The 24,200-nt window shown below is 43.4% G+C and overlaps 1 protein-coding gene across 1 annotated transcript in view; it reads right to left on the bottom strand.

The window, feature by feature from the left end:
* Window positions 1-2,634: 2,634 nt before the first annotated feature.
* Window positions 2,635-24,200, bottom strand: part of LOC112251679 (retinoschisin-like) — a 72,012-nt gene continuing 50,446 nt past the window's right edge. The window contains exons 4-6 of the mRNA XM_042316880.1: window positions 21,968-22,109; window positions 4,292-4,487; window positions 2,635-3,541 (exon numbers count right to left, since the gene is read on the bottom strand). Of these exons, the coding sequence (XP_042172814.1) occupies window positions 3,389-3,541; window positions 4,292-4,487; window positions 21,968-22,109 (491 nt within the window). The 3' untranslated portion in view covers window positions 2,635-3,388. The remainder of the gene's footprint in view (window positions 3,542-4,291; window positions 4,488-21,967; window positions 22,110-24,200) is intronic.

A 24,200-nucleotide genomic window follows, 5' to 3' on the forward strand; every position in this document is an offset into this window, starting at 1 on the left:
ATATATATATATATATATATGTATTTTAGTATAAGGCTGTAACGTAACAAAATGTGCAAAAAGTAAATGGGTCTGAATACTTTCCAAATGTACTGTATGTCAGTAAGGATACAGTATCTGAGTACCATCTGAAATAATGTATACAACTAGTTTCCTTTGCTTTCAATGCTGTCACTTTATTGAGGGGTGTATTGGCCCTAAACCTAACCCTGAATATACAATCTAATGTGATTCAACAGAACAGGACATTGGAGACACCACTGAAATACAGCAACACTATACCTTACTGTTACACATCACAATACAAGTCACATTCAAACAGATAGACACAGACAGTACAGTACTTTAGTTTACAGGACATTCAACAACATGTCCACATCTCATCTGACTCTGGGCTTTAGATCATTAGGGACTAGTTCCCCGGACACAGATTACGCCTCGTCCTGGACTAAAAAGCATGCTCAATGGAGAATCAGGACCAGGCTTAATCTGTGTCCAGTAAACCGGCACCCAATGATCATGTTTACAGCTCCTTGTTCTCACTCACATGAAAAAAATACTATAGTATACTATGGTATAAATATTGTAGTATTCAATGTAGTGTTTATTATAGGTATGTTTGTGCTGTAGTATATTGTAGTATTTACAGCTAACTAATAGTATACATTTTGTAGTAAAATAAACTGTAGTATAAACTATAGTAATTAATGTAGTGTTTTACGGACTGTAGTATACTGTAGTATTTACTGTAATGTTTTGGAGAACATCACTGTAGTATTTATTATAGTGTTTTAGTTTTATTATCTTTGACATAGAAGTGGAGGATATCACCTTCAGGAAACCAATTGGAGAAATAGTAAAATAGCATATTTCCCATAACCTGTAGGTAGGTAGGTAGGACTGGGGTCTGACCGGCTAGTTCAGAGCTTCTGCTCTATTCTATAACCTGGTACACAATATATGGTATATACACTATATATACAAAGTATGAGGACACCCCTTCAAATTGGTGGATTCAGCTATTTCAGCCACATCCAGCTGAAATAATCAATTTAATAAGAAATATTATATAAATGTCCTAAAGCTAAAACATACAAAAATAACACATTATCTGATAAAATTGCATTAAAAAAGGGGCACAAGACAGGAATGTCCCCTCTCCAACCTCCTGTTTGCAATAGCAATTGAAACGCTTGCAGAAAGAATTATACAGAACCCAAATGTAACAGGTATCAGTATTGGTGAACATGAATATAAACTAAACTTATTTGCAAATTATCTCCTGATATGGCTGACCAATATCGAAAACTCAGAATGCTCAAAAATCTCAGGATATAATTATCGTGGGAAAAAATGATGGTAATAAGAAAAATAATAACTCACGACCTACAGCAATCCTTTATGTGGACCACAAAAAATATGAAATACTTGGGATGCTTAACAAGTGACAACAAATATATAAAGTTAACATTATTCCACTACTCAACAATATGAAAGCAGATCTAATTAAATGGAAACAATCTTCCCATACATCTCACAGGCAGAATAAACCTCTTCAGAATGGCATAGATGTTAAATGGGCAAATAAAAGGAAAGTTTTACATCTTCAAATCTGAGGGTGGTTTTAACCTTCCTGAGTCTGAGGGTGGTTTTAACCTTCCTGAGTCTGAGGGTGGTTTTAACCTTCCTGAGTCTGAGGGTGGTTTTAACCTTCCTGAGTCTGAGGGTGGTTTTAACCTTCCTGAGTCTGAGGGTGGTTTTAACCTTCCTGAGTCTGAGTGTGGTTTTAACCTTCCTGAGTCTGAGGGTGGTTTTAACCTTCCTAAGTCTGATAGTGGTTTTAACCTTCCTGAGTCTGGCGGTAGTTTTAACCTTCCTGAGTCTGAGGGGGGTTTTAACCTTGCATTGTACTGACTCGCCACCAAAGGCTTTTACTTGCGACATATAGTTAAATGCACTAAAGCGGAACAATGTGTACATATTGAAGATACACATGCTCATCCCCAGAATTTTTCCACTTGTCTATTTTCAAAGGATAAAGCTAAGAATATTAACAACTTAATAGTTAAAGGGGAATTTCACCCTGGGGGAATCTGGGTTTGGTTTCATCATGTCTGAGGCATTTCTAGGACAGTGAGATGCGTTTCACACATAATAGCCCAGGAGGAAAGCAGGGCAGGGCGTTGCGCGCTGAACGATACACCCTATGACGGCTTCAGGTGTATTGATGGGGGCGAGATCTAAAAATAAATGAAGTTCTGCTTAGTGGCATTTCACGATGGCTCTATGTTATATTGATTGCAATTCACATTTTTGTGGGTGTAGATATGGTTGTCCTTGTTCCATAGAGTCTTTCAGCGATGTTCCTATCGGCGGATTCATTGCTAAATATACAAGCAGACAAAAAAACTTCTGTCTCTGAAAGAATGCAACTTGTGTTGGGCCCAACATCAATGCCCAACATCACTAATGCTCTTGTGGCTGAATGGAAGTAAATTTTCGCAGCAATGTTCCAACATCTCATGGAAAGCCTTCCCAGAAGAGTGGAGGCTGTTAAAGCAGCAATGTTCCAACATCTAGTGGAAAGCCTTCCCAGAATTGTGGAGGCTGTTATAGCAGCAAAGGGGGGACCAACTCCATATTAATGCCCATGATTTAGTAATGAGATGTTCGACAAGCAGGTGTCCACATACTTTTGGTCATATAGTGTACTTGGCATGTCGTTTTCAACTTGTGGGTGGCACAAATTGGAATATGGGGAGGGGAATGGGCAGGGTATATGCAAATTAAATACTGTATTATTTACTATAGTTAAAAAAGGTAAACACACAATGGTCTCTGCCAATAAAACACACTGACAGCCACAGCCCCTAGAAGACAAACAGGGAAAGAGATCAAGACATCATTCTATTGCTACTAGCTCGGTACTGTGTCTTGACAGGGTTACCGGACCAGTGACAAATCAAAGTTTAGTTTGTCATATGGACGTCATACAGCCAAGTGTACAATGAAATGCTTAAATAATGTCGCCCTTTGGCAAGCGTCTGGGAGTTAAGATGGAAGGGCAAGGTGGACACTGACCTCACTGGGCAAAAACTGGGTCCATCAATGTGGTTTCCGTGTCATTTCAACACAAAAAATAAATTTGATAGGTTTGAATAAATGTGGAAAACAAATCAACTTAAGAGCATTTCCTCATATTTTCACCTAACTTTTAGCCTAAATCACATGACATGGTGAATTTGTTTCTTGATTTCACGTTGAATTTACGTTGACAACTTAACCAAATGTAAATCAAAACAAGATGTTGAACTGACATCTGTGCCCAGTAGGATAGACAGGGTTAGAGGTTAGGGGTTAGGGGTTAGGGTTATTAGGGTCATAGGTTTTAGGTACACTTGCTCATGCACATCAGCAGCTCCATGCGCAGTGCAATGCGGGTGTGCCAACCCAGAGGGAGGAGCCTAACATAGCGGGCCACAATAGGAGGACGCAGCAGGTTCTGAACGGACGACGAGCGGTCCGAGTTCCCATAGAACACCTGCGGGAACAGAGACACGACATTGGCCAGTCGATAACATGCCCATCTGACATCAACCAATCAGCTGACTAACAGCCTATAGACTATAGAGAAGGATGTACAAGCGAGATGGGCTGAATCCCAAATGGCACCCTATGTAGTGTACCACTTTTCCAGAGCCCAAAACTACTCCATTAGATAGGAAATAGAGTGCCATTTAGAACACAGAGCCTAAGAGGAACTGACAATTGTCCCCTTGTGATTTAGTAGTATTACTAGTAGCATAATCCAGAATGCCCAGCCTGCATACTGACCCTGTTGTTGGTCCTACTGCACACTGACCCTGTTGTTGGTCCTACTGCACACTGACCCTGTTATTAGTCCTACTGCATAATGACCCTGTTTGTTGGTCCTACTGCATACTGACCCTGTTGTTGGTCCTACTGTACACTGACCCTGTTGTTGGTCCTACTGTATACCTACCCTGTTGTTGGTCCCAATTTATACTGACTCTGTTGTTGGTCCTAATTTATACTGACCCTGTTGTTGGTGCTACTGTATACTGACCCTGTTGCTGGTCCTACTGCATACTGACCCTGTTGTTGGTCCTATTGTATACTGACCCTGTTGTTGGTCCTACTGTATACTGACCCTGTTGTTGGTCCTACTGTATACTGGCCCTGTTGTTGGTCCTACTCTATACTGACCCTGTTGTTGCCAGTCTGGTCCTAGTGTATACTGACCCTGTTGTTGGTCCTACTCTATACTGACCCTGTTGTTGCCAGTCTGGTCCTTGTAGTAGATCCAGTTTAGGTTCTGATCGGTGCGGTACTGGACACTGTACTTAGTCAGCCACTCATCAGCATCACAGCGACCCTGGGTCAGGATACCTGAGACCACACCCACATCCTGCAGGTCAATCTGGATCCACTGGCTGTTATCCTGGAACTTAGACAGCCATGCACACCTGGAAAGGAGGAGGAACATACATGTTAAAATTAGGGCTGTCAAAGTAAACGCTGTTAATTTATTTTGATTTTTTTTTTCACATCTCCATTTTTCACCCAAAAGTTTCAAAAGTCTGTTTCCGCACGGACCCCTTTGAGCGTAAAACACAATGCTATCTGTTTGCTCTTTGCAGCTAGCAGCTGAAGACCCAGCTGGCACAAAACGTTTTTGTTACTTTCTACAACATTGTATTAGGTTGTATGATAGAACCTTCAAACTAAACTCTGGTCCTCTTATCTAGTTCCACTGCATTTTTTCATTGTTCCCCTTTAATCAGGGACTGATTTAGACCTGGTACATCAGGTGGGTGAAATTCATTATCAGGTAGAACAGAGTACCAGCAGGCTCTGAAACCCGTAGTGTAAAAGTTGAATATCCCTGCGATAGATAAAACATTGTGTCAACAATTGTCTCAAAGATTTTCATTTAGGGAAACTCAACGTTTGAATTACTGTTTACAATATTTCTCACAAAATGTTTACTTCAACGTTCTGCAACATTGTAATTCGATTTCAGTTTCAGTTCCATGTGTCAAACTATTTTTTCAGTTATGTTAAAACCAGGTAAATCTGGAGAGTCCCTGCTGATTACGGACCCATTAGTTTAATAAATTGTGAAAACAAAATAATAACAAAGCTCATATGTAATAGAATGGCAAAATCATTAAGACTTGATACATACAGTATCATTCAAACAGGGTTTATTAAAAATAGGCACTTACAAACAAATACAATAACATATTTTAGTTTAATATCAATATGCAAAAAACAAAATATATAGATTGATCAATAATGGCTATTCATGCCGAAAAGACTTATGACCGTCATGAATGGTGTTTTCTATTTGGAAGCTTTCAACTTTCCAGCTGAAATAATATATTTAATAAAAAATATTATATACAGTTGAAGTTGGAAGTTACATACACCTTAGCCAAATACATTTAAACTCAGTTTCACAATTCCTGACATTTAGTCCTACAAAGAAAATCCTTTCTTAGGCCAGTTAGGATCACCACTTTATTTCAAGAATGTGAAATGTCAGGATAATAGTAGAGATAATTATTTATTTCAGATTTAATTTCTTTCATCATATTCCCAGTGGGTCAGAAGTTTACATGCACTCAATTAGTATTTGGTAGCATTACCTTTATATTGTTTAACTTGTGTCAAACGTATTGGGTAGCCTTCCACAATAAGTTGGGTGAATTTTGGTCCATTCCTCCTGACAGAGCTGGTGTAACTGAGTCAGGTTTGTAGGACTCCTTGCTCGCACACATTTTTTCAGTTCTGCCCACAAATGTTCTATAGGATTGAGGTCAGGGCTTTGTGATGGCCACTCCAATACCTTGACTTTGTTGTCCTTAAGCCATTTTGCCACAACTTTGGGTAATTGTTCATTTGGAAGACCCATTTGAAACCAAGCTTTAACTTCCTGACTGATGTCTTGAGATGTTGCTTCAATATATCCATATAATTTTCCTGCCACATGATGCCATCTATTTTGTGAAGTGCACCAGTTCCTCCAGCAGCAAAGCACCCCCACAACATGATGCTGCCACCCCCGTGCTCCACAGTTGGGATGGTGTCTTCGGCTTGCAAGCATCCCCCTTTTTCCTCCAAACATAACAATGGTCATTATGGCCAAACAGTTCTATTTTTGTTTCATCAGACCAGAGAACATTTCTCCAAAAAGTATGATCTTTGTCCCCATGTGCAGTTGCAAACCGTAGTCTGGCTTTGTTATGGTGGTTTTAGAGCAGTGGCTTCTTCCTTGCTGAGCGCCCTTTCAGGTTATGTCGATATAGGACTTGTTTTACTGTGCATATAGATACTTTTGTACCTGTTGCTTCCAGCATCTTCACAAGGTCCTTTGCTGTTGTTCTGGGATTGATTTGCACTTTTTGCACCAAAGTACGTTCATCTCTAGGAGACAGAACACGTCTCCTTCCTGAGCGGTATGATGGCTGCGTGGCCCGATGGTGTTTATACTTGCGTACTACTGTTTGTAAAGATGAACATGGTACCTTCAGGCATTTGGAAATTGCTCCCAATGACGAACCAGACTTGTGGAGGTCTACAATGTTTCTTCTGAGGTCTTGGCTGATTTCTTTTGATTTTCCCATGATCTCAAGCAAAGAGGCACTTAGTTTGAAGGTAGGCCTTGAAATACATCCACAGGTACACCCCCAATTGACTCAAATTATGTCAATTAACCTATTAGAAGCTTCTAAAGCCATGACATAATTTTCTGGAGTTTTCCAAGTTGTTTAAAGGCACAGTCAACTTAATGTATGTCAAATTCTGACTCACTGGAATTGTGATACAGTTAATTATAAGTGAAATAATCTGTCTGTAAACAATTGTTGGAACAATTACTTGTGTCATGAACAAAGTAGATGTCCTAACCGACTTGCCAAACCTGTAGTTTGTTAACAAGAAATTTGTGGTTGAAAAATGAGTTTTAATGACTCCAACCTAAGTGTATGTAAACTTCCAACTTCAACTGTAGAGAACAGCGTGCTTGACGTGCTTCGACTTCAACTATACATGTCCTAAAGCTAAAATATATATTAATAATAACAAATAATATATTATCTAAAAAAAGGGGCACAAGACAGGGATGTTCCCTCTCCCCCTCCTGTTTGCACTAGCAATTGAACCGCCTGCAGAAATAATTAGACAGTACCCAAACGTAACAGGTATTAGTAAACATGATGTCACATCTTCTCCTGCTCCTCCCTTCCGGCATTTGATGTCGCCGGTTAACTAACCACCGGTCCTGGCAACCATCATTATGCACACCTAGCAGCAATCATTACACGCACCTTTGCTTCATCATGAGGCACACCTGGACTCCATTACCTCACTCATTACCTCCCCTTTCTCTGGCACTCCCTTAGGTTCATTCCCCAGGCAGTATTTTTTCTGTGTTTCATGTCAAGAAGCTACTCCTATGTTGTATTAAACTTATCACCTGCACCTGCTTCTCGACTCCCAGCGTCTATGTTACAGAGTACTGCCTCAACAAATGGAAGCAACAGGAAATCAGAACATCTCCCAGACGGTCGACGAGCAGAGATACCTACTTCAGCAACACCACGACCAGCTGGTGCAACTGGGTTCGGCTATGGAAGAGGTTCTTTGCAGTGCTCAATGTCTCAAACATACCCAAGAGGCGTTGCCTTCAGCAGAGGATAGTCTACCACCAGTCGATCCAGAGAGCCAGCACACCAGCCCATTCAGCAACCCACTCAGGTCAGCGATTCCCGTTTGTCCCTCCTTGATAAAAATGACGGCCACACGCTTCCCAGCGGCTGAGTGAAGCAGAAGGGAACAGCTTGGGCTCTGTCTCTATTGTGGTCAAGGAGGGCACCAGCTCTAGCAGTGTCCGGTACGTCCCAACTCGGGATCCAGGAGAGCAAGAGGGTGTGAGTAACCCTCTTCATCACTTTCTGCCAAACCCTTTTTGGTGTCGATCACACTAGTTGACTGTCACTCATGTACTGTATCTACAGCGTTAGTGGATTCCGGTGCCACGGGGAACTTTATAGACCAGACCCTTGCCTCCTCTCTTAACATCACCTCAAAAACAAGCTCACAATAACATCCTCAACCTCCCTTGGCTTCAATGCCATAACTCCACCATCTCATGGTCAAGGATTAAAATCACGGACTGACCACCCGAATGCTGGAAGACCTGTTTTCCTGTCTGTGGTTCCACGTCGGTTGAGAGTCCTGTGGTTTCCCTTCAGTCCAACATCCCAGAGGTATACCAGGACCTGTCCGGACCTCTTCGACCATCATCGACCATCAGAACCTGGAGTGATGAGCTCTACAGCAGTCTCACAACTCAATCGCTGGTTGAAAACTGTTTTCTGCCCCTCCCAAAAGATAGAATTTGTAGATAATTGGCCTTCTTTCTGGGACTCACCCACAAACAGGACCAAGCATGACCTGCTGAGGAGTGACGGACTCCATCCTAGCTGGAGGGGTGCTCTCATCTTATCTACCAACATAGACAGGGCTCTAACTCCTCTAGCTCCACAATGAAATAGGGTGCAGGCCAGGCAGCAGGTTGTTAGCCAGCTTGCCAGCATAGTGGAGTCTGCCACTAGCAGTGTCAGTGTAGTCAGCTCAGCTATCACCATTGAGACCGTGTCTGTGCCTCGACCTAGGTTGGGCAAAACTAAACATGGCGGTGTTCGCCTTAGCAATCTCACTAGGATAAGGACCTCCTCCATTCCTGTCATTATTGAAAGAGATCATGATACCTCACATCTCAAAATAGGGCTACTTAATGTTAGATCCCTTACTTCAAAGGCAATTATAGTCAATGAACTAATCACTGATCATAACCTTGATGTGATTGGCCTGACTGAAACATGGCTTAAGCCTGATGAATTTACTGTGTTAAATGAGGCCTCACCTCCTGGCTACACTAGTGACCATATCCCCCGTGCATCCCGCAAAGGCGGAAGTGTTGCTAACATTTACGATAGCAAATTTCAATTTACCCCCCAAAAAATGACGTTTTTTGTCTTTTGAGCTTTTAGTCATGAAATCTATGCAGCCTATTCAATCACTTTTATTAGCTACTGTTTACAGGCCTCCTGGGCCATATACAGCGTTCCTCATTGAGTTCCCTGAATTCCTATCGGACCTTGTAGTCATAGCAGATAATATTCTAATCTTTAGTGACTTTAATATTCACATGGAAAAGTCCACAGACCCACTCCAAAAGGCTTTCGGAGCTATCATCGACTCAGTGGGTTTTGTCCAACATGTGTCCGGACCTACTCACTGCAACAGTCATACACTGGACCTAGTTGTGTCCCGTGGAATAAATGTTGTGGATCTTAATGTTTTTCATCATAAACCTGGACTACCGGACCACCATTTTATTACGTTTGCAATCGCAACAAATAATCTGCTCAGACCCCAACCAAGGATCATCAAAAAACTATCGGCCTATATCGAATCACCCAATCCTCTCCAAAATTGTAGAAAAAGCTGTTACGGAGCAACTCACTGCCTTCCTGAAGACAAACAATGCACACGAAACGCTTCATTCTGGTTTTAGCCCCCATCAAAGCACTGAGACTGCACTTGTAAAGGTGGTAAATTACCTTTTAATGACGTCAGACCGAGGCTCTGCATCTGTTCTCGTGCTCCTAGACCTTAGTGCTGCTTTTGATACCATCGATCACCACATTATTTTGAAGAGATTGGAAACCCAAATTGGTCTACACTGACAAGTTCTGGCCTGGTTTAGATCTTACCTGTCAGAAAGATGTCAGTTTGTCTGTCACGACTTCCGCCGAAGTTGGCTCCCCTGCCTGTTCGGGTGGTGCTCGGCGGTCGTCGTCACCGTCCTACTAGCCACTACGATCCCTTTTTCGTTTGTCTGTTGGTTTTGTCTTATTAGTTTCACCTGTGTGTATTTTAGTTTAATTAGTGTCCTTATATATAGTAGGTTGTCCCGCCCTTGTTTTGTGCAGGATTGTTTTTGGTACTCTGTTGTATGGTGTTTTTTTTGTGTGGTTATTCTCCGGACTATTTTGGTCCTGTGTTTGGGCTGGTCTATTGTATGTGCCCTGTGTGTTGGCGTGACCGTTTTTGTGCGCCGGAGAATAAATTGACAATCTACTGAACCCTGCTCTCTGCGCCTGATTCCACCCACCACTCCTAGTAAATCGTGACATTGTCTCTGTGGATGGTTTGTTCTCTGACAATTCAACTGTACATTTCGGTGTTCCTCAAGGATCCGTTTTAGGACCACTATTGTTTTCACTATATATTTTACCTCTTGGTGATGTCATTTGGAAACATAATGTTAACTTTCACTGCTATGCGGATGACACACAGCTGTACATTTCAATGAAACATGGTGAAGCCCCAAAATTGCCCTCGCTGGAAGCCTGTGTTTCAGACATAAGGAAGTGGATGGCTGCAAATGTTCTACTTTCAAACTCGGACAAAACAGAGATGCTTGTTCTAGGTCCCAAGAAACAAAGAGATCTTCTGTTGAATCTGACAATTAATCTTGATGGTTGTACAGTCATCTCAAATAAAACTGTGAAGGACCTTGGCATTACTCTGGACCCTGATCTCTCTTTTGACGAACATATCAAGACTGTTTCAAGGACAGCTTTTTTCCATCTACGTAACATTGCAAAAATCAGAAACTTTCTGTCTAAAAATGACGGAGGAAAAATGAATCCATGCTTTTGTGACCTCTAGGTTAGACTACTGCAATACTCTACTTTCCGGCTACCCAGATAAAGCATTAAATAAACTTCAGTTAGTGCTAAACACGGCTGCTAGAATATTGACTAGAACCAAAAAATTGGATCATATTACTCCAGTGCTAGTCTCTCTACACTGGCTTCCTGTTAAGGCAATGGCTGATTTCAAGGTTTTACTGCTAACCTACAAAGCATTACATTGGCTTGCTCCTACCTATCTTTCCGATTTGGTCCTGCCGTACATACCTACACCAACACTACGGTCACAAGATGCAGGCCTCCTAACTGTCCCTATAATTTCTAAGCAAACAGCTGGAGGCAGGGCTTTCTCCTATAGCGCTCCATTTTTATGGTCTGCCTATCCATGTGAGAGACGCAGACGCAGACTTTGTCTCAAACTTTAAAGTCTTTATTGAAGACTCATCTCTTCAGTAGGTCCTATGATTGAGTGTAGTTTGGCCCAGGAGTGTGAAGGTGAACGGAAAGGCACTGGAGCAACGAACCACCCTTGCTGTCTCTGCCTGGCCGGTTTCCCTCTCTCCACTGAGATTCTCTGCCTCAAACCATATTACGGGGGGCTGAGTCTCTGGCTTACAGGTGCTCTTCCATGTCGTCCCTAGGAGGGGTGCGCCACTCGAGTGGGTTGAGTCACTGACCTGAGCTTTGAGGGTAATATGGTGTTGAACGCTGAGCTGTAGTCATTGAGCAGCATTCTCACATAGGTGTTCCTTTTGTCCAGGTGGGAAAGGGCAGTGTGGAGTGTAATAGAGATTGCATCTGTGGATCTGTTTGACCGGTATGCAAATTGGAGTGGGTCTAGGTTTTCTGGGATAATGGGGTTGATGTGAGCCATTTAGCCTTTCAAAGCACTTCATGGCTACATACGTGAGTGCTACGGGTCTGTAGTCATTTAGGAAGGTTGCCTTAGTGGTCTTGGGCACAGGGACTATCGAGTCTGCTTGAAACATGTTGGTATTACAGACTCAATCATGTACATGTTGAAAATGTCAGTAAAGACACCTGCGAGTTGGTCAGCACATGCCCGGAGCACACGTCCTGGTAATCCGTCTGGCCCAGCAGCCTTGTGTATGTTGACATGTTTCAAGGTCTTACTCACGTCGGCTACGGAGAGCGTGATCGCACTGTCGTCCGGAACAGCTGATGCTCTCATTTATGCCTCAGTGTAACTTGCCTCGAAGCGAGCATAGAAGTGGCTTTGCTCATCTGGTAGGCTCGTGTCACTGGGAAGCTCGCGGCTGTGCTTCCCTTTGTAGTCTGTAATAGTTTGCAAGCCCGGCCACATAAGACGAGCCTCGGAGCCGGTGTAGTATGATTCGTCGCAGGGCATGTATGTACAGTCACTGTGGGGACGACATCCTCAATGCACTTATTGATAAAGCCAGTGACTTATGTGGAGTACTCCTTCCTCAATGCCATCGGAAGAATCCCGGAACATGTTCCAGTCTGTGCTAGCAAAACAGTCCTGTAGTTTAATATCTGTTTCATCTGACCACTTTTATATAGACCGAGTCATTGGTGCTTCCTGCTTTCATTTTTGCTTGTAAGCAGGAATCAGGAGGATAGAGTTGTGGTCAGTTTTACCAAATGGAGGGCGAGAGAGAGCTTTGTACACGTCTCTGTGTGTGGAGTACAGGTGATCTAGAATTGTTTTCCCTCTGGTTGCCCATTTAACATGTTGATAGAAATTTGGTAGAACTGATTTAAGTTTCCCTGCATTAAAGTCTCAGGCCACTAGGAGTGCCGCCTCTGGGTGAGTGGTTTCCTGTTTGCTTATTTCTTTATACAGCTGACTGAGTGTGGTCTTAGTGCCGGCATCTGTCTGTGGTGGTAAATAAACGGCCACGAAAAGTATAGCTGAAAACTCTCTAGGCAAGTAGTGTGGCCTGCAGTTTATCACAATATACTCTACTTCAGCCAAGTAAAATCTAGAGACTTCCTAGATTTCGTGCACCAGCTGTTGTTTACAAATATGCACAGACCGCCCCCCCCTCGTCTTACCGGAGTGTGCTGTACTATCTTGCCAGTGCAGCGTATATCCCGCTAGCTGAATATCCATGTTGTTATTCAGCCACGATTCCGTGAAACGTAAGATACAGTTTTTGATGTCCCGTTGGTAGGATATTCGTGATTGTACCTCGTCCAGGTTATTGTCCAATGATTGCACGTTGGCGAATAATATTGACAGTAACAGCAGATTTCCCACTCGCCTTCTGTGGGTCCTCACGAGTCATCCAGCTCTGTGTCCTCTATACCTGCGTCTCCTCCTCTTGCAAATAACGGGGATGTTTGCCATGTCGGGTGTTTGGAGAATGTCCTTGTTTTATTACTACCGAATTACTTATATTATGCAGACCAGTTATCTTGCAACTGTCATTAGCAACCACAGTGAAATCTCCAACTGAATAGTGTTACTTTGTTTCAGGGGCCTACAGTATGGATCAGAGAGAAGATCACAAATGTACAATGATTTCATCCAATACATTTTGGTGACACTTATTCACATGAGTTGTTTTTAACTCAATCATTTAATTGAAACGTGGAATGTTTTGAAGCGTTTCCAAAATGTTTTGTAGGATTCCTGCAACATTTTGGAGCACATTGGGAACGTTCCTGAAAGGCTTTGGAACATCTCAAACATTTTTGTCACGTTCTGACCTTTATTTCCTTTGTTTTGTATTTATTTAGTATGGTCAGGGCGTGAGTTGGGTGGGCAGTCTATGTTTGTTTTTCTATGATTTGGGGATTTGTATGTTTCGGCCTAGTATGGTTCTCAATAAGAGGCAGGTGTCATTAGTTGTCTCTGATTGAGAATCATACTTAGGTAGCCTGGGTTGCACTGTTTGTTGGTGGGTGATTGTCTATGTTGATTGCTTGTGTCATCACAGTTCTCATTTAGCTTCACGGTCGTCATTTGTTTATTGTTTTTGTGTTCAGTGTTCAGTACTTTCTTTAATTAAATAACAAGATGAACACAAACCACGCCGCGTTTTGGTCCGCCTTTCCTTCAACAGAAGTAAACCGTGACAATTTTGAAATGTCCCAGGAACGTTTTCCTGACTGTAACGTTTGTAGAACGTTATTGGTACACTACAAAAAACCTAAACATTGTTTTTGAGATCATTTTCGCAACCATACAGCAACATTTTCACAATGTAAAAACATTTTTTTTTCAGCTGTTAACCACGTGAAAATGTTGAGCTAGCATGCCATGACCGAAAGCCTCTACTGTAGATTCAACTCTACGTTTCCACAAGGATTTTAATCAGGACAGATTTTCCATTCCATGTACCGTAGATATTGTTTTCATTTTAGTTCTCAGGTCAAAAGATTTAGTTAAGCAAATTATCCAAATTCTAGGAGTAGTAACTTGTGACTAGTAGCTAGCCCTAATCTATGGATTTCCCATGTCTGGAAATACAGATATGCATCTGTTGGTCACAGATACCTTTTAGAAAATGTAGGTGTGTGAATCAGAAAACCAGTCCGTATCTGGTGTGACCACGATTTGCCTCATGCATCGTGCACGATTTGCCTCATCATCGTAGTCACCCTAGCCCTCTATCCTTCACATGGAGTTGATTTGGCTGTTGATTGTGGCCTGTGGAATACTGTCCCACTCCTCTTCAATGGCTGTGAAGTTGCTGGATATTGGCTGGAACTGGAACACACTGTCGTACAAGTTGATCGAAAGCAACTCAAACGTGCTCATGTCTGTATGCAGGCCATGGAAGAACTGGGACATTTTCAGCTTCCAGGAATTGTGTACAAATGCTTGCTACATGGGGCTATACATTATCATGCTGAAACATGAGGTGATGGAGGCAGAAGAATGGCACATCAAATGGCCTCAGGATCTCGTCACGGTATCTCTGTGCATTGAAATTGCCATCAATAAAAAGCAATCGGGTTCGTTGTCCATAGCTTATGCCTGCCCATACAATAACCCCACCGCCACCAAGGTGCACTCAGACACATAATGCCATACTGTCTGCCATCTGTCCGGTACATTTGAAACCGGGATTCATCAGTGAAGAGCACACTTCTCCAGCATGCCAGTGGCCATCAAAGGTGAGCATTTGCCCACTGAAGTCAGTTACGATGCCAAACTGCAGTCAGGTCAAGACCCTGGTGAGGACGATGAGCATGCAGGTGTGCTTCCCAGAGATTTTTTCTGACCGTTAGTGCAGAAATTATTTGGTTGTTAAATCCCACAGTTTCATCAACTGTCTGGGTGGCTCATCTCAGACCATCCTGCAGGTGAAGAAGCCAGATGTGGAGGTCCTGGGCTGGCATGGTTACACGTGATCCCTGTTAGACGTACTGCAAAATTCTCTAAAACGACATTGAAGTTGGCTTAAGGTAGAGAAAAGAACATTACATTCTCTGGCAACAGCTCTGGTGGACATTCACACTGTCAGCATGCCAATTGCAGTCCCTTAAAACTTGAGACATCTGTGGCTTTGTGTTGTGTGACAAAACTGCACATTTTAGTGGCCATTTATTGTCCCCAGCACAAGGTGCACTTGTATAATGATCATGCTGTTCAATCAGCTTCTTGATATTCCACACCTGTCAGGTGGATGGATTATCTTGGCAAAGGAGAAATGCTCACTAACAGGGATGTAAACAAATTTGTGCACAACATTTGAGAGAAATATATTTTTTGGAAAATTTCTGGGACATTTTATTTCAGCTCAAGATCCCCCTACCCCTATAAGCTGTATGAGATTTAACATGTTGTAGAACATGGACCAGTATCCTAGACTAGATCTAATAGCTGTATGATATTTAACATGTTGTAGAACATGGACCAGTATCCTAGATCTAATAGCTGTATGATATTTAACATGTTGTAGAACATGGACCAGTATCCTAGATCTAATAGCTATATTATATTTAACATGTTGTAGAACATGGACCAGTATCCTAGACTAGATCTAATAGCTGTATGATATTTAACATGTTGTAGAACATGGACCAGTATCCTAGACTAGATCTAATAGATGTATGATATTTAACATGTTGTAGAACATGGACCAGTATCCTAGACTAGATCTAATAGCTGTATGATATTTAACATGATGTAGAACACGGATCAGTATCCTAGACTAGATCTAATAGCTGTATGATATTTAACATGTTGTAGAACATGGACCAGTATCCTAGACTAGATCTAATAGCTGTATGATATTTAACATGTTGTAGAACATGGACCAGTATCCTAGATCTAATAGCTGTATGATATTTAACATGTTGTAGAACATGGACCAGTATCCTAGACTAGATCTAATAGCTGTATGATATTTAACATGTTGTAGAACATGGACCAGTATCCTAGACTAGATCTAATAGCTGTATGATATTTAACATGTTGTAGAACATGGACCAGTATCCTAGATCTAATAGCTGTATGATATTTAACATGATGTAGAACATGGACCAGTATCCTAGATCTAATAGCTGTATGATATTTAACATGTTGTAGAACATGGACCAGTATCCTAGACTAGATCTAATAGCTATATTATATTTAACATGATGTAGAACATGGACCAGTATCCTAGCTGTATTATATTTGACATGAATTCTGACCTGGCTGAAATGTTGTTTTTGTCTTGGAGTAGAGTTGTCTTGGAACAGGGTTTTCTTCCCGAATATAATCAAATGAATTATAACTACAACCCAATATGATGTTTTTTAAATTGAAACCTCTTAAATTAGGGTCAAATTTGAATAATTTAAAAAAATGTGATTAATCTTTATTAACTACAGAAAATCATACAATTAATCTTAAATAACGTCAGATAATCGTATGATTTTCTGAAGTTAATCAAGATTAATCGTATGATTTATCTTGATGAATTATTTAAATCTATTGACAACCCTAGTTCTAATATACAACCTGGGGTGTATACTATAAACCAGGATCAATGAGATAGCGAGCTAACTTTTTGGTTGTTTTTTGGTTTTGGTTGTTGAGTCCATTAGACCATGCCCATTTTGTCTTTCTAATACAGATATATATAATATAGATATTTAGACAAGTTAGCTGGCTACCTCATTGATCCTGCTTGTAGTTTACGCCCCTGGAGAGGAGAGAGGGTCATACACATTGATCCTGCTTGTAGTTTACCACACTGGAGAAGAGAGAGGGTCATACACATTGATCCTGCTTGTAGTTTACGCCCCTGGAGAGGAGAGAGGGTCATACACATTGATTCTGCTTGTAGTTTACCACACTGGAGAGGAGAGAGGGTCATACACATTGATCCTGCTTGTAGTTTACGCCACTGGAGAGGAGAGAGGGTCATACACATTGATCCTGCTTGTAGTTTACGTCCCTGGAGAGGAGAGAGGGTCATACACATTGATCCTGCTTGTAGTTTACGCCCCTGGAGAGGAGAGAGGGTCATACACATTGATCCTGCTTGTAGTTAGTTTACCACACTGGAGAAGAGAGAGGGTCATACACATTGATCCTGATTGTAGTTTATGCCCCTGGAGAAGAGAGAGGGTCATACACATTGATCCTGCTTGTAGTTTACCACACTGGAGAGGAGAGAGGGTCATACACATTGATCCTGCTTGTAGTTTACGCCCCTGGAGAGGAGAGAGGGTCATACACATTGATCCTGCTTGTAGTTTACGCCCCTGGAGAGGAGAGAGGGTCATACACATTGATCCTGCTTGTAGTTAGTTTACCACACTGGAGAAGAGAGAGGGTCATACACATTGATCCTGCTTGTAGTTTACGTCCCTGGAGAGGAGAGAGGGTCATACACATTGATCCTGCTTGTAGTTTACGCCCCTGGAGAGGAGAGAGGTTCATACACATTGATCCTGCTTGTAGTTAGTTTACCACACTGGAGAAGAGAGAGGGTCATACACATTGATCCTGCTTGTAGTTTATGTCCCTGGAGAGGAGAGAGGGTCATACACATTGATCCTGCTTGTAGTTAGTTTACCACACTGGAGAAGAGAGAGGGTCATACACATTGATCCTGCTTGTAGTTTACGTCCCTGGAGAGGAGAGAGGGTCATACACATTGATCCTGCTTGTAGTTTACGCCCCTGGAGAGGAGAGAGGTTCATACACATTGATCCTGCTTGTAGTTAGTTACCACACTGGAGAAGAGAGAGGGTCATACACATTGATCCTGCTTGTAGTTTATGTCCCTGGAGAGGAGAGAGGGTCATACACATTGATCCTGCTTGTAGTTTACGCCCCTGGAGAGGAGAGAGGGTCATACACATTGATCCTGCTTGTAGTTTACGCCCCTGGAGAGGAGAGAGGGTCATACACATTGATCCTGCTTGTAGTTTAAGCCCCTGGAGAGGAGAGAGGGTCATACACATTGATCCTGCTTGTAGTTAGTTTACCACACTGGAGAAGAGAGAGGGTCATACACATTGATCCTGCTTGTAGTTTACGCCCCTGGAGAGGAGAGAGGGTCATACACATTGATCCTGCTTGTAGTTTACGCCCCTGGAGAGGAGAGAGGGTCATACACATTGATCCTGCTTGTAGTTAGTTTACCACACTGGAGAAGAGAGAGGGTCATACACATTGATCCTGATTGTAGTTTATGCCCCTGGAGAAGAGAGAGGGTCATACACATTGATCCTGCTTGTAGTTTACCACACTGGAGAGGAGAGAGGGTCATACACATTGATCCTGCTTGTAGTTTACGCCCCTGGAGAGGAGAGAGGGTCATACACATTGATCCTGCTTGTAGTTTACGCCCCTGGAGAGGAGAGAGGGTCATACACATTGATCCTGCTTGTAGTTAGTTTACCACACTGGAGAAGAGAGAGGGTCATACACATTGATCCTGCTTGTAGTTTACGTCCCTGGAGAGGAGAGAGGGTCATACACATTGATCCTGCTTGTAGTTTACGCCCCTGGAGAGGAGAGAGGTTCATACACATTGATCCTGCTTGTAGTTAGTTTACCACACTGGAGAAGAGAGAGGGTCATACACATTGATCCTGCTTGTAGTTTATGTCCCTGGAGAGGAGAGAGGGTCATACACATTGATCCTGCTTGTAGTTAGTTTACCACACTGGAGAAGAGAGAGGGTCATACACATTGATCCTGCTTGTAGTTTACGTCCCTGGAGAGAGAGAGGGTCATACACATTGATCCTGCTTGTAGTTTACGCCCCTGGAGAGGAGAGAGGTTCATACACATTGATCCTGCTTGTAGTTAGTTACCACACTGGAGAAGAGAGAGGGTCATACACATTGATCCTGCTTGTAGTTTATGTCCCTGGAGAGGAGAGAGGGTCATACACATTGATCCTGCTTGTAGTTTACGCCCCTGGAGAGGAGAGAGGGTCATACACATTGATCCTGCTTGTAGTTTACGCCCCTGGAGAGGAGAGAGGGTCATACACATTGATCCTGCTTGTAGTTTAAGCCCCTGGAGAGGAGAGAGGGTCATACACATTGATCCTGCTTGTAGTTAGTTTACCACACTGGAGAAGAGAGGGTCATACACATTGATCCTGCTTGTAGTTTACGCCCCTGGAGAGGAGAGAGGGTCATACACATTGATCCTGCTTGTAGTTTACGCCCCTGGAGAGGAGAGAGGGTCATACACATTGATCCTGCTTGTAGTTAGTTTACCACACTGGAGAAGAGAGAGGGTCATACACATTGATCCTGATTGTAGTTTATGCCCCTGGAGAAGAGAGAGGGTCATACACATTGATCCTGCTTGTAGTTTACCACACTGGAGAGGAGAGAGGGTCATACACATTGATCCTGCTTGTAGTTTACCACACTGGAGAGGAGAGAGGGTCATAGACATTGATCCTGCTTGTAGTTTACGCCCCTGGAGAGGAGAGAGGGTCATACACATTGATCCTGCTTGTAGTTTATGCCCCTGGAGAGGAGAGAGGGTCATACACATTGATCCTGCTTGTAGTTTACCACACTGGAGAGGAGAGAGGGTCATACACATTGATCCTGCTTGTAGTTTACGCCCCTGGAGAGGAGAGAGGGTCATACACATTGATCCTGCTTGTAGTTTATGCCCCTGGAGAGGAGAGAGGGTCATACACATTGATCCTGCTTGTAGTTTACGCCCCTGGAGAGGAGAGAGGGTCATAGACATTGATCCTGCTTGTAGTTTACGCCCCTGGAGAGGAGAGAGGGTCATACACATTGATCCTGCTTGTAGTTTACGCCCCTGGAGAGGAGAGAGGGTCATAGACATTGATCCTGCTTGTAGTTTACGCCCCTGGAGAGGAGAGAGGGTCATACACGTTGATCCTGCTTGTAGTTTACGTCCCTGGAGAGGAGAGAGGGTCATACACATTGATCCTGCTTGTAGTTTACGCCCCTGGAGAGGAGAGTGGGTCATACACATTGATCCTGCTTGTAGTTTACACCCCTGGAGAAGAGAGAGGGTCATACACATTGATCCTGCTTGTAGTTTACGCCCCTGGAGAGGAGAGAGGGTCATACACATTGATCCTGCTTGTAGTTTACCACACTGGAGAGGAGAGAGGGTCATACACATTGATCCTGCTTGTAGTTTACGCCCCTGGAGAGGAGAGAGGGTCATACACATTGATCCTGCTTGTAGTTTATGCCCCTGGAGAGGAGAGAGGGTCATACACATTGATCCTGCTTGTAGTTTACGTCCCTGGAGTGGAAAGAGGGTCATACACATTGATCCTGCTTGTAGTTTACCACACTGGAGAGGAGAGAGGGTCATAGACATTGATCCTGCTTGTAGTTTACGCCCCTGGAGAGGAGAGAGGGTCATACACATTGATCCTGCTTGTAGTTTACGTCCCTGGAGTGGAAAGAGGGTCATACACATTGATCCTGCTTGTAGTTTACCACACTGGAGAGGAGAGAGGGTCATACACATTGATCCTGCTTGTAGTTTACGCCCCTGGAGAGGAGAGAGGGTCATACACATTGATCCTGCTTGTAGTTTATGCCCCTGGAGAGGAGAGAGGGTCATACACATTGATCCTGCTTGTAGTTTACGCCCCTGGAGAGGAGAGAGGGTCATAGACATTGATCCTGCTTGTAGTTTACGCCCCTGGAGAGGAGAGAGGGTCATACACATTGATCCTGCTTGTAGTTTACGCCCCTGGAGAGGAGAGAGGGTCATAGACATTGATCCTGCTTGTAGTTTACGCCCCTGGAGAGGAGAGAGGGTCATACACGTTGATCCTGCTTGTAGTTTACGTCCCTGGAGAGGAGAGAGGGTCATACACATTGATCCTGCTTGTAGTTTACGCCCCTGGAGAGGAGAGTGGGTCATACACATTGATCCTGCTTGTAGTTTACGCCCCTGGAGAAGAGAGAGGGTCATACACATTGATCCTGCTTGTAGTTTACGCCCCTGGAGAGGAGAGAGGGTCATACACATTGATCCTGCTTGTAGTTTACGCCCCTGGAGAAGAGAGAGGGTCATACACATTGATCCTGCTTGTAGTTTACGCCCCTGGAGAGGAGAGAGGGTCATACACATTGATCCTGCTTGTAGTTTACCACACTGGAGAGGAGAGAGGGTCATACACATTGATCCTGCTTGTAGTTTACGCCCCTGGAGAGGAGAGAGGGTCATACACATTGATCCTACTTGTAGTTTATGCCCCTGGAGAGGAGAGAGGGTCATACACATTGATCCTGCTTGTAGTTTACGCCCCTGGAGAGGAGAGAGGGTCATACACATTGATTCTGCTTGTAGTTTACGCCCCTGGAGAGGAGAGAGGGTCATACACATTGATCCTGCTTGTAGTTTATGCCCCTGGAGAGGAGAGAGGGTCATACACATTGATCCTGCTTGTAGTTTACGCCCCTGGAGAAGAGAGAGGGTCATATACATTGGTCCTGCTTGTAGTGTACGCCCCTGGAGAGGAGAGAGGGTCATACACATTGTGATGCATACACCTGATTTAGGACAGGAGACCAACATACACATTATAATACAGAAGGACAACACCAAGATTATGACACCTGAGGTACAACAGATCCTTGTTGCAAAATGTTACCACAAGCACATATTAACCACCAAGCTCTTCTGAGGATGGCTAAGAGATCTTTGACAATGTGAGTGTATGAAGTGAAACCGGGAAACTCTATGGGACGACAGTATTATGAACAGACAGACAGACAGATAGGACATGAGTATAGACAGCAGAACTGACCCGAAGCCCTGGCTGTTGAGTCGTGCCCTGTTGGAGGTCCAGGACGAATACCAGCCGCTGTACTCTTCCTGGTTAGAACAGCTAATCTGGTCCGGTGCCACAGAACCAGCCTCAAACCCCAGGGGCTTGTGATAGAGACACTCTGTGGAGCACAGGCACACTGTTTAACAACTCATCTATCAAGTCATAAAGTGCTATGGCACATTGCAGAAGAGTCTATTTTCAACATAACATTTTTCACAATCTCATTTGTATTCTCACAGTTGGAGTGGTACAAATCAGAGCACGGTATCTAAATTGTAATCTGGTTATGAAACGTTAAAATGTCAGGGCTCCTAGTGTTGCGTAACACTCCATCAAACCCCTGATGCTATCCTAGCGTGACACAGAGAGACAATCTGGGAAGTTGATCAACGGCAAATGTTTACAGAGATTTACAGATGTTTGAGATTCTGTGTAAATCTCCTGCTGGGGTTTGTCTCTGCCAGTCTGCCAGTCTGCCAGTCTGTTCCTGTTGGATGTAAAGTATTGTGGCTCACATCATGCTCTCTGTGCATGTATATGTTGGCTGGACATCAATCTGGACACATTGCCACATTGTCACCTTCACCATGTAAGGGTCCGTCATACCACTGAGCTCAGTGTAATATGAGTGATTTTGTTTTTTAGGGGGTAGATCAGGTTTAATATTGCACATAGATTGTGGCTTCTATCAATGTCTGCATCATTTCCAATCTCCCTTATATATTTTATATATACATACAGTACCAGTCAAAAGTTTGGACACACCTACTCTTGCAAGGGTTTTTCTTTATTTTTACTATTTTCTACATTGTTGAATAATAGTGAAGACATCAACACTATGAAATAACACATATGGAATCATGTAGTAACCAAAAAAGTGTTAAACGCATCAAAATATGTTATATTTGAGATTATTCAAAGTAGCCACCCTTTGCCTTGATGACATGAAGTGCTTTGAGAGACTAGTCAAGGACCATATCACCTCCACCCTACCTGACACCCTAGACCCACTCCAATTTGCTTACCGCCCAAATAGGTCCACAGACGATGCAATCTCAACCACACTGCACACTGCCCTAACCCATCTGGACAAGAGGAATACCTATGTGAGAATGCTGTTCATCGACTACAGCTCGGCATTCAACACCATAGTACCCTCCAAGCTCGTCATCAAGCTCGAGACCCTGGGTCTCGACCCCGCCCTGTGCAACTGGGTACTGGACTTCCTGACGGGCCGCCCCCAGGTGGTGAGGGTAGGCAACAACATCTCCTCCCCACTGATCCTCAACACTGGGGCCCCACAAGGGTGCGTTCTGAGCCCTCTCCTGTACTCCCTGTTCACCCATGACTGCCTGGCCACGCACGCCTCCAACTCAATCATCAAGTTTGCGGACAACACAACAGTGGAAAGCTTGATTACCAACAACGACGAGACGGCCTACAGGGAGGAGGTGAGGGCCCTCGGAGTGTGGTGTCAGGAAAATAACCTCACACTCAACGTCAACAAAACTAAGGAGATGATTGTGGACTGAAGAAATTCGGCTTGTCACCAAAAGCACTCACAAACTTCTACAGATGCACAATCGAGAGCATCCTGGCGGGCTGTATCACAGCCTGGTACGGCAACTGCACCGCCCTCAACCGTAAGGCTCTCCAGAGGGTAGTGAGGTCTGCACAACGCATCACCGGGGGCAAACTACCTGCCCTCCAGGACACCTACACCACCCGATGCTACAGGAAGGCCATAAAGACCATCAAGGACATCAACCACCCAAGCCACTGCCTGTTCACCCCGCTGTCATCCAGAAGGTGAGGTCAGTACAGGTGCATCAAAGCTGGGACCGAGAGACTGAAAAACAGCTTCTATCTCAAGGCCATCAGACTGTTAAACTGCCACCACTATCATTGAGTGGCTACTGCCAACACACTGTCAATGACACTGACTCTACTCCAGCCACTTTAATAATGGGAATTGGTGGGAAATGATGTAAATATATCACTAGCCACTTTAAACAATGCTACCTTATATAATGTTACTTACCCTACATTATTCATCTCATATGCATACGTAGATACTGTACTCTATATCATCGACCGCATCCTTATGTAATACATGTATCACTAGCCACTTTAACTATGCCACTTGGTTTACATACTCATCTCATATGTATATACTGTACTCGATATCATCTACTGTATCTTGCCTATG

This window comes from Oncorhynchus tshawytscha, unplaced genomic scaffold, assembly GCF_018296145.1.
Source record: "Oncorhynchus tshawytscha isolate Ot180627B unplaced genomic scaffold, Otsh_v2.0 Un_contig_2559_pilon_pilon, whole genome shotgun sequence".
Taxonomy (NCBI): domain Eukaryota; kingdom Metazoa; phylum Chordata; class Actinopteri; order Salmoniformes; family Salmonidae; genus Oncorhynchus; species Oncorhynchus tshawytscha.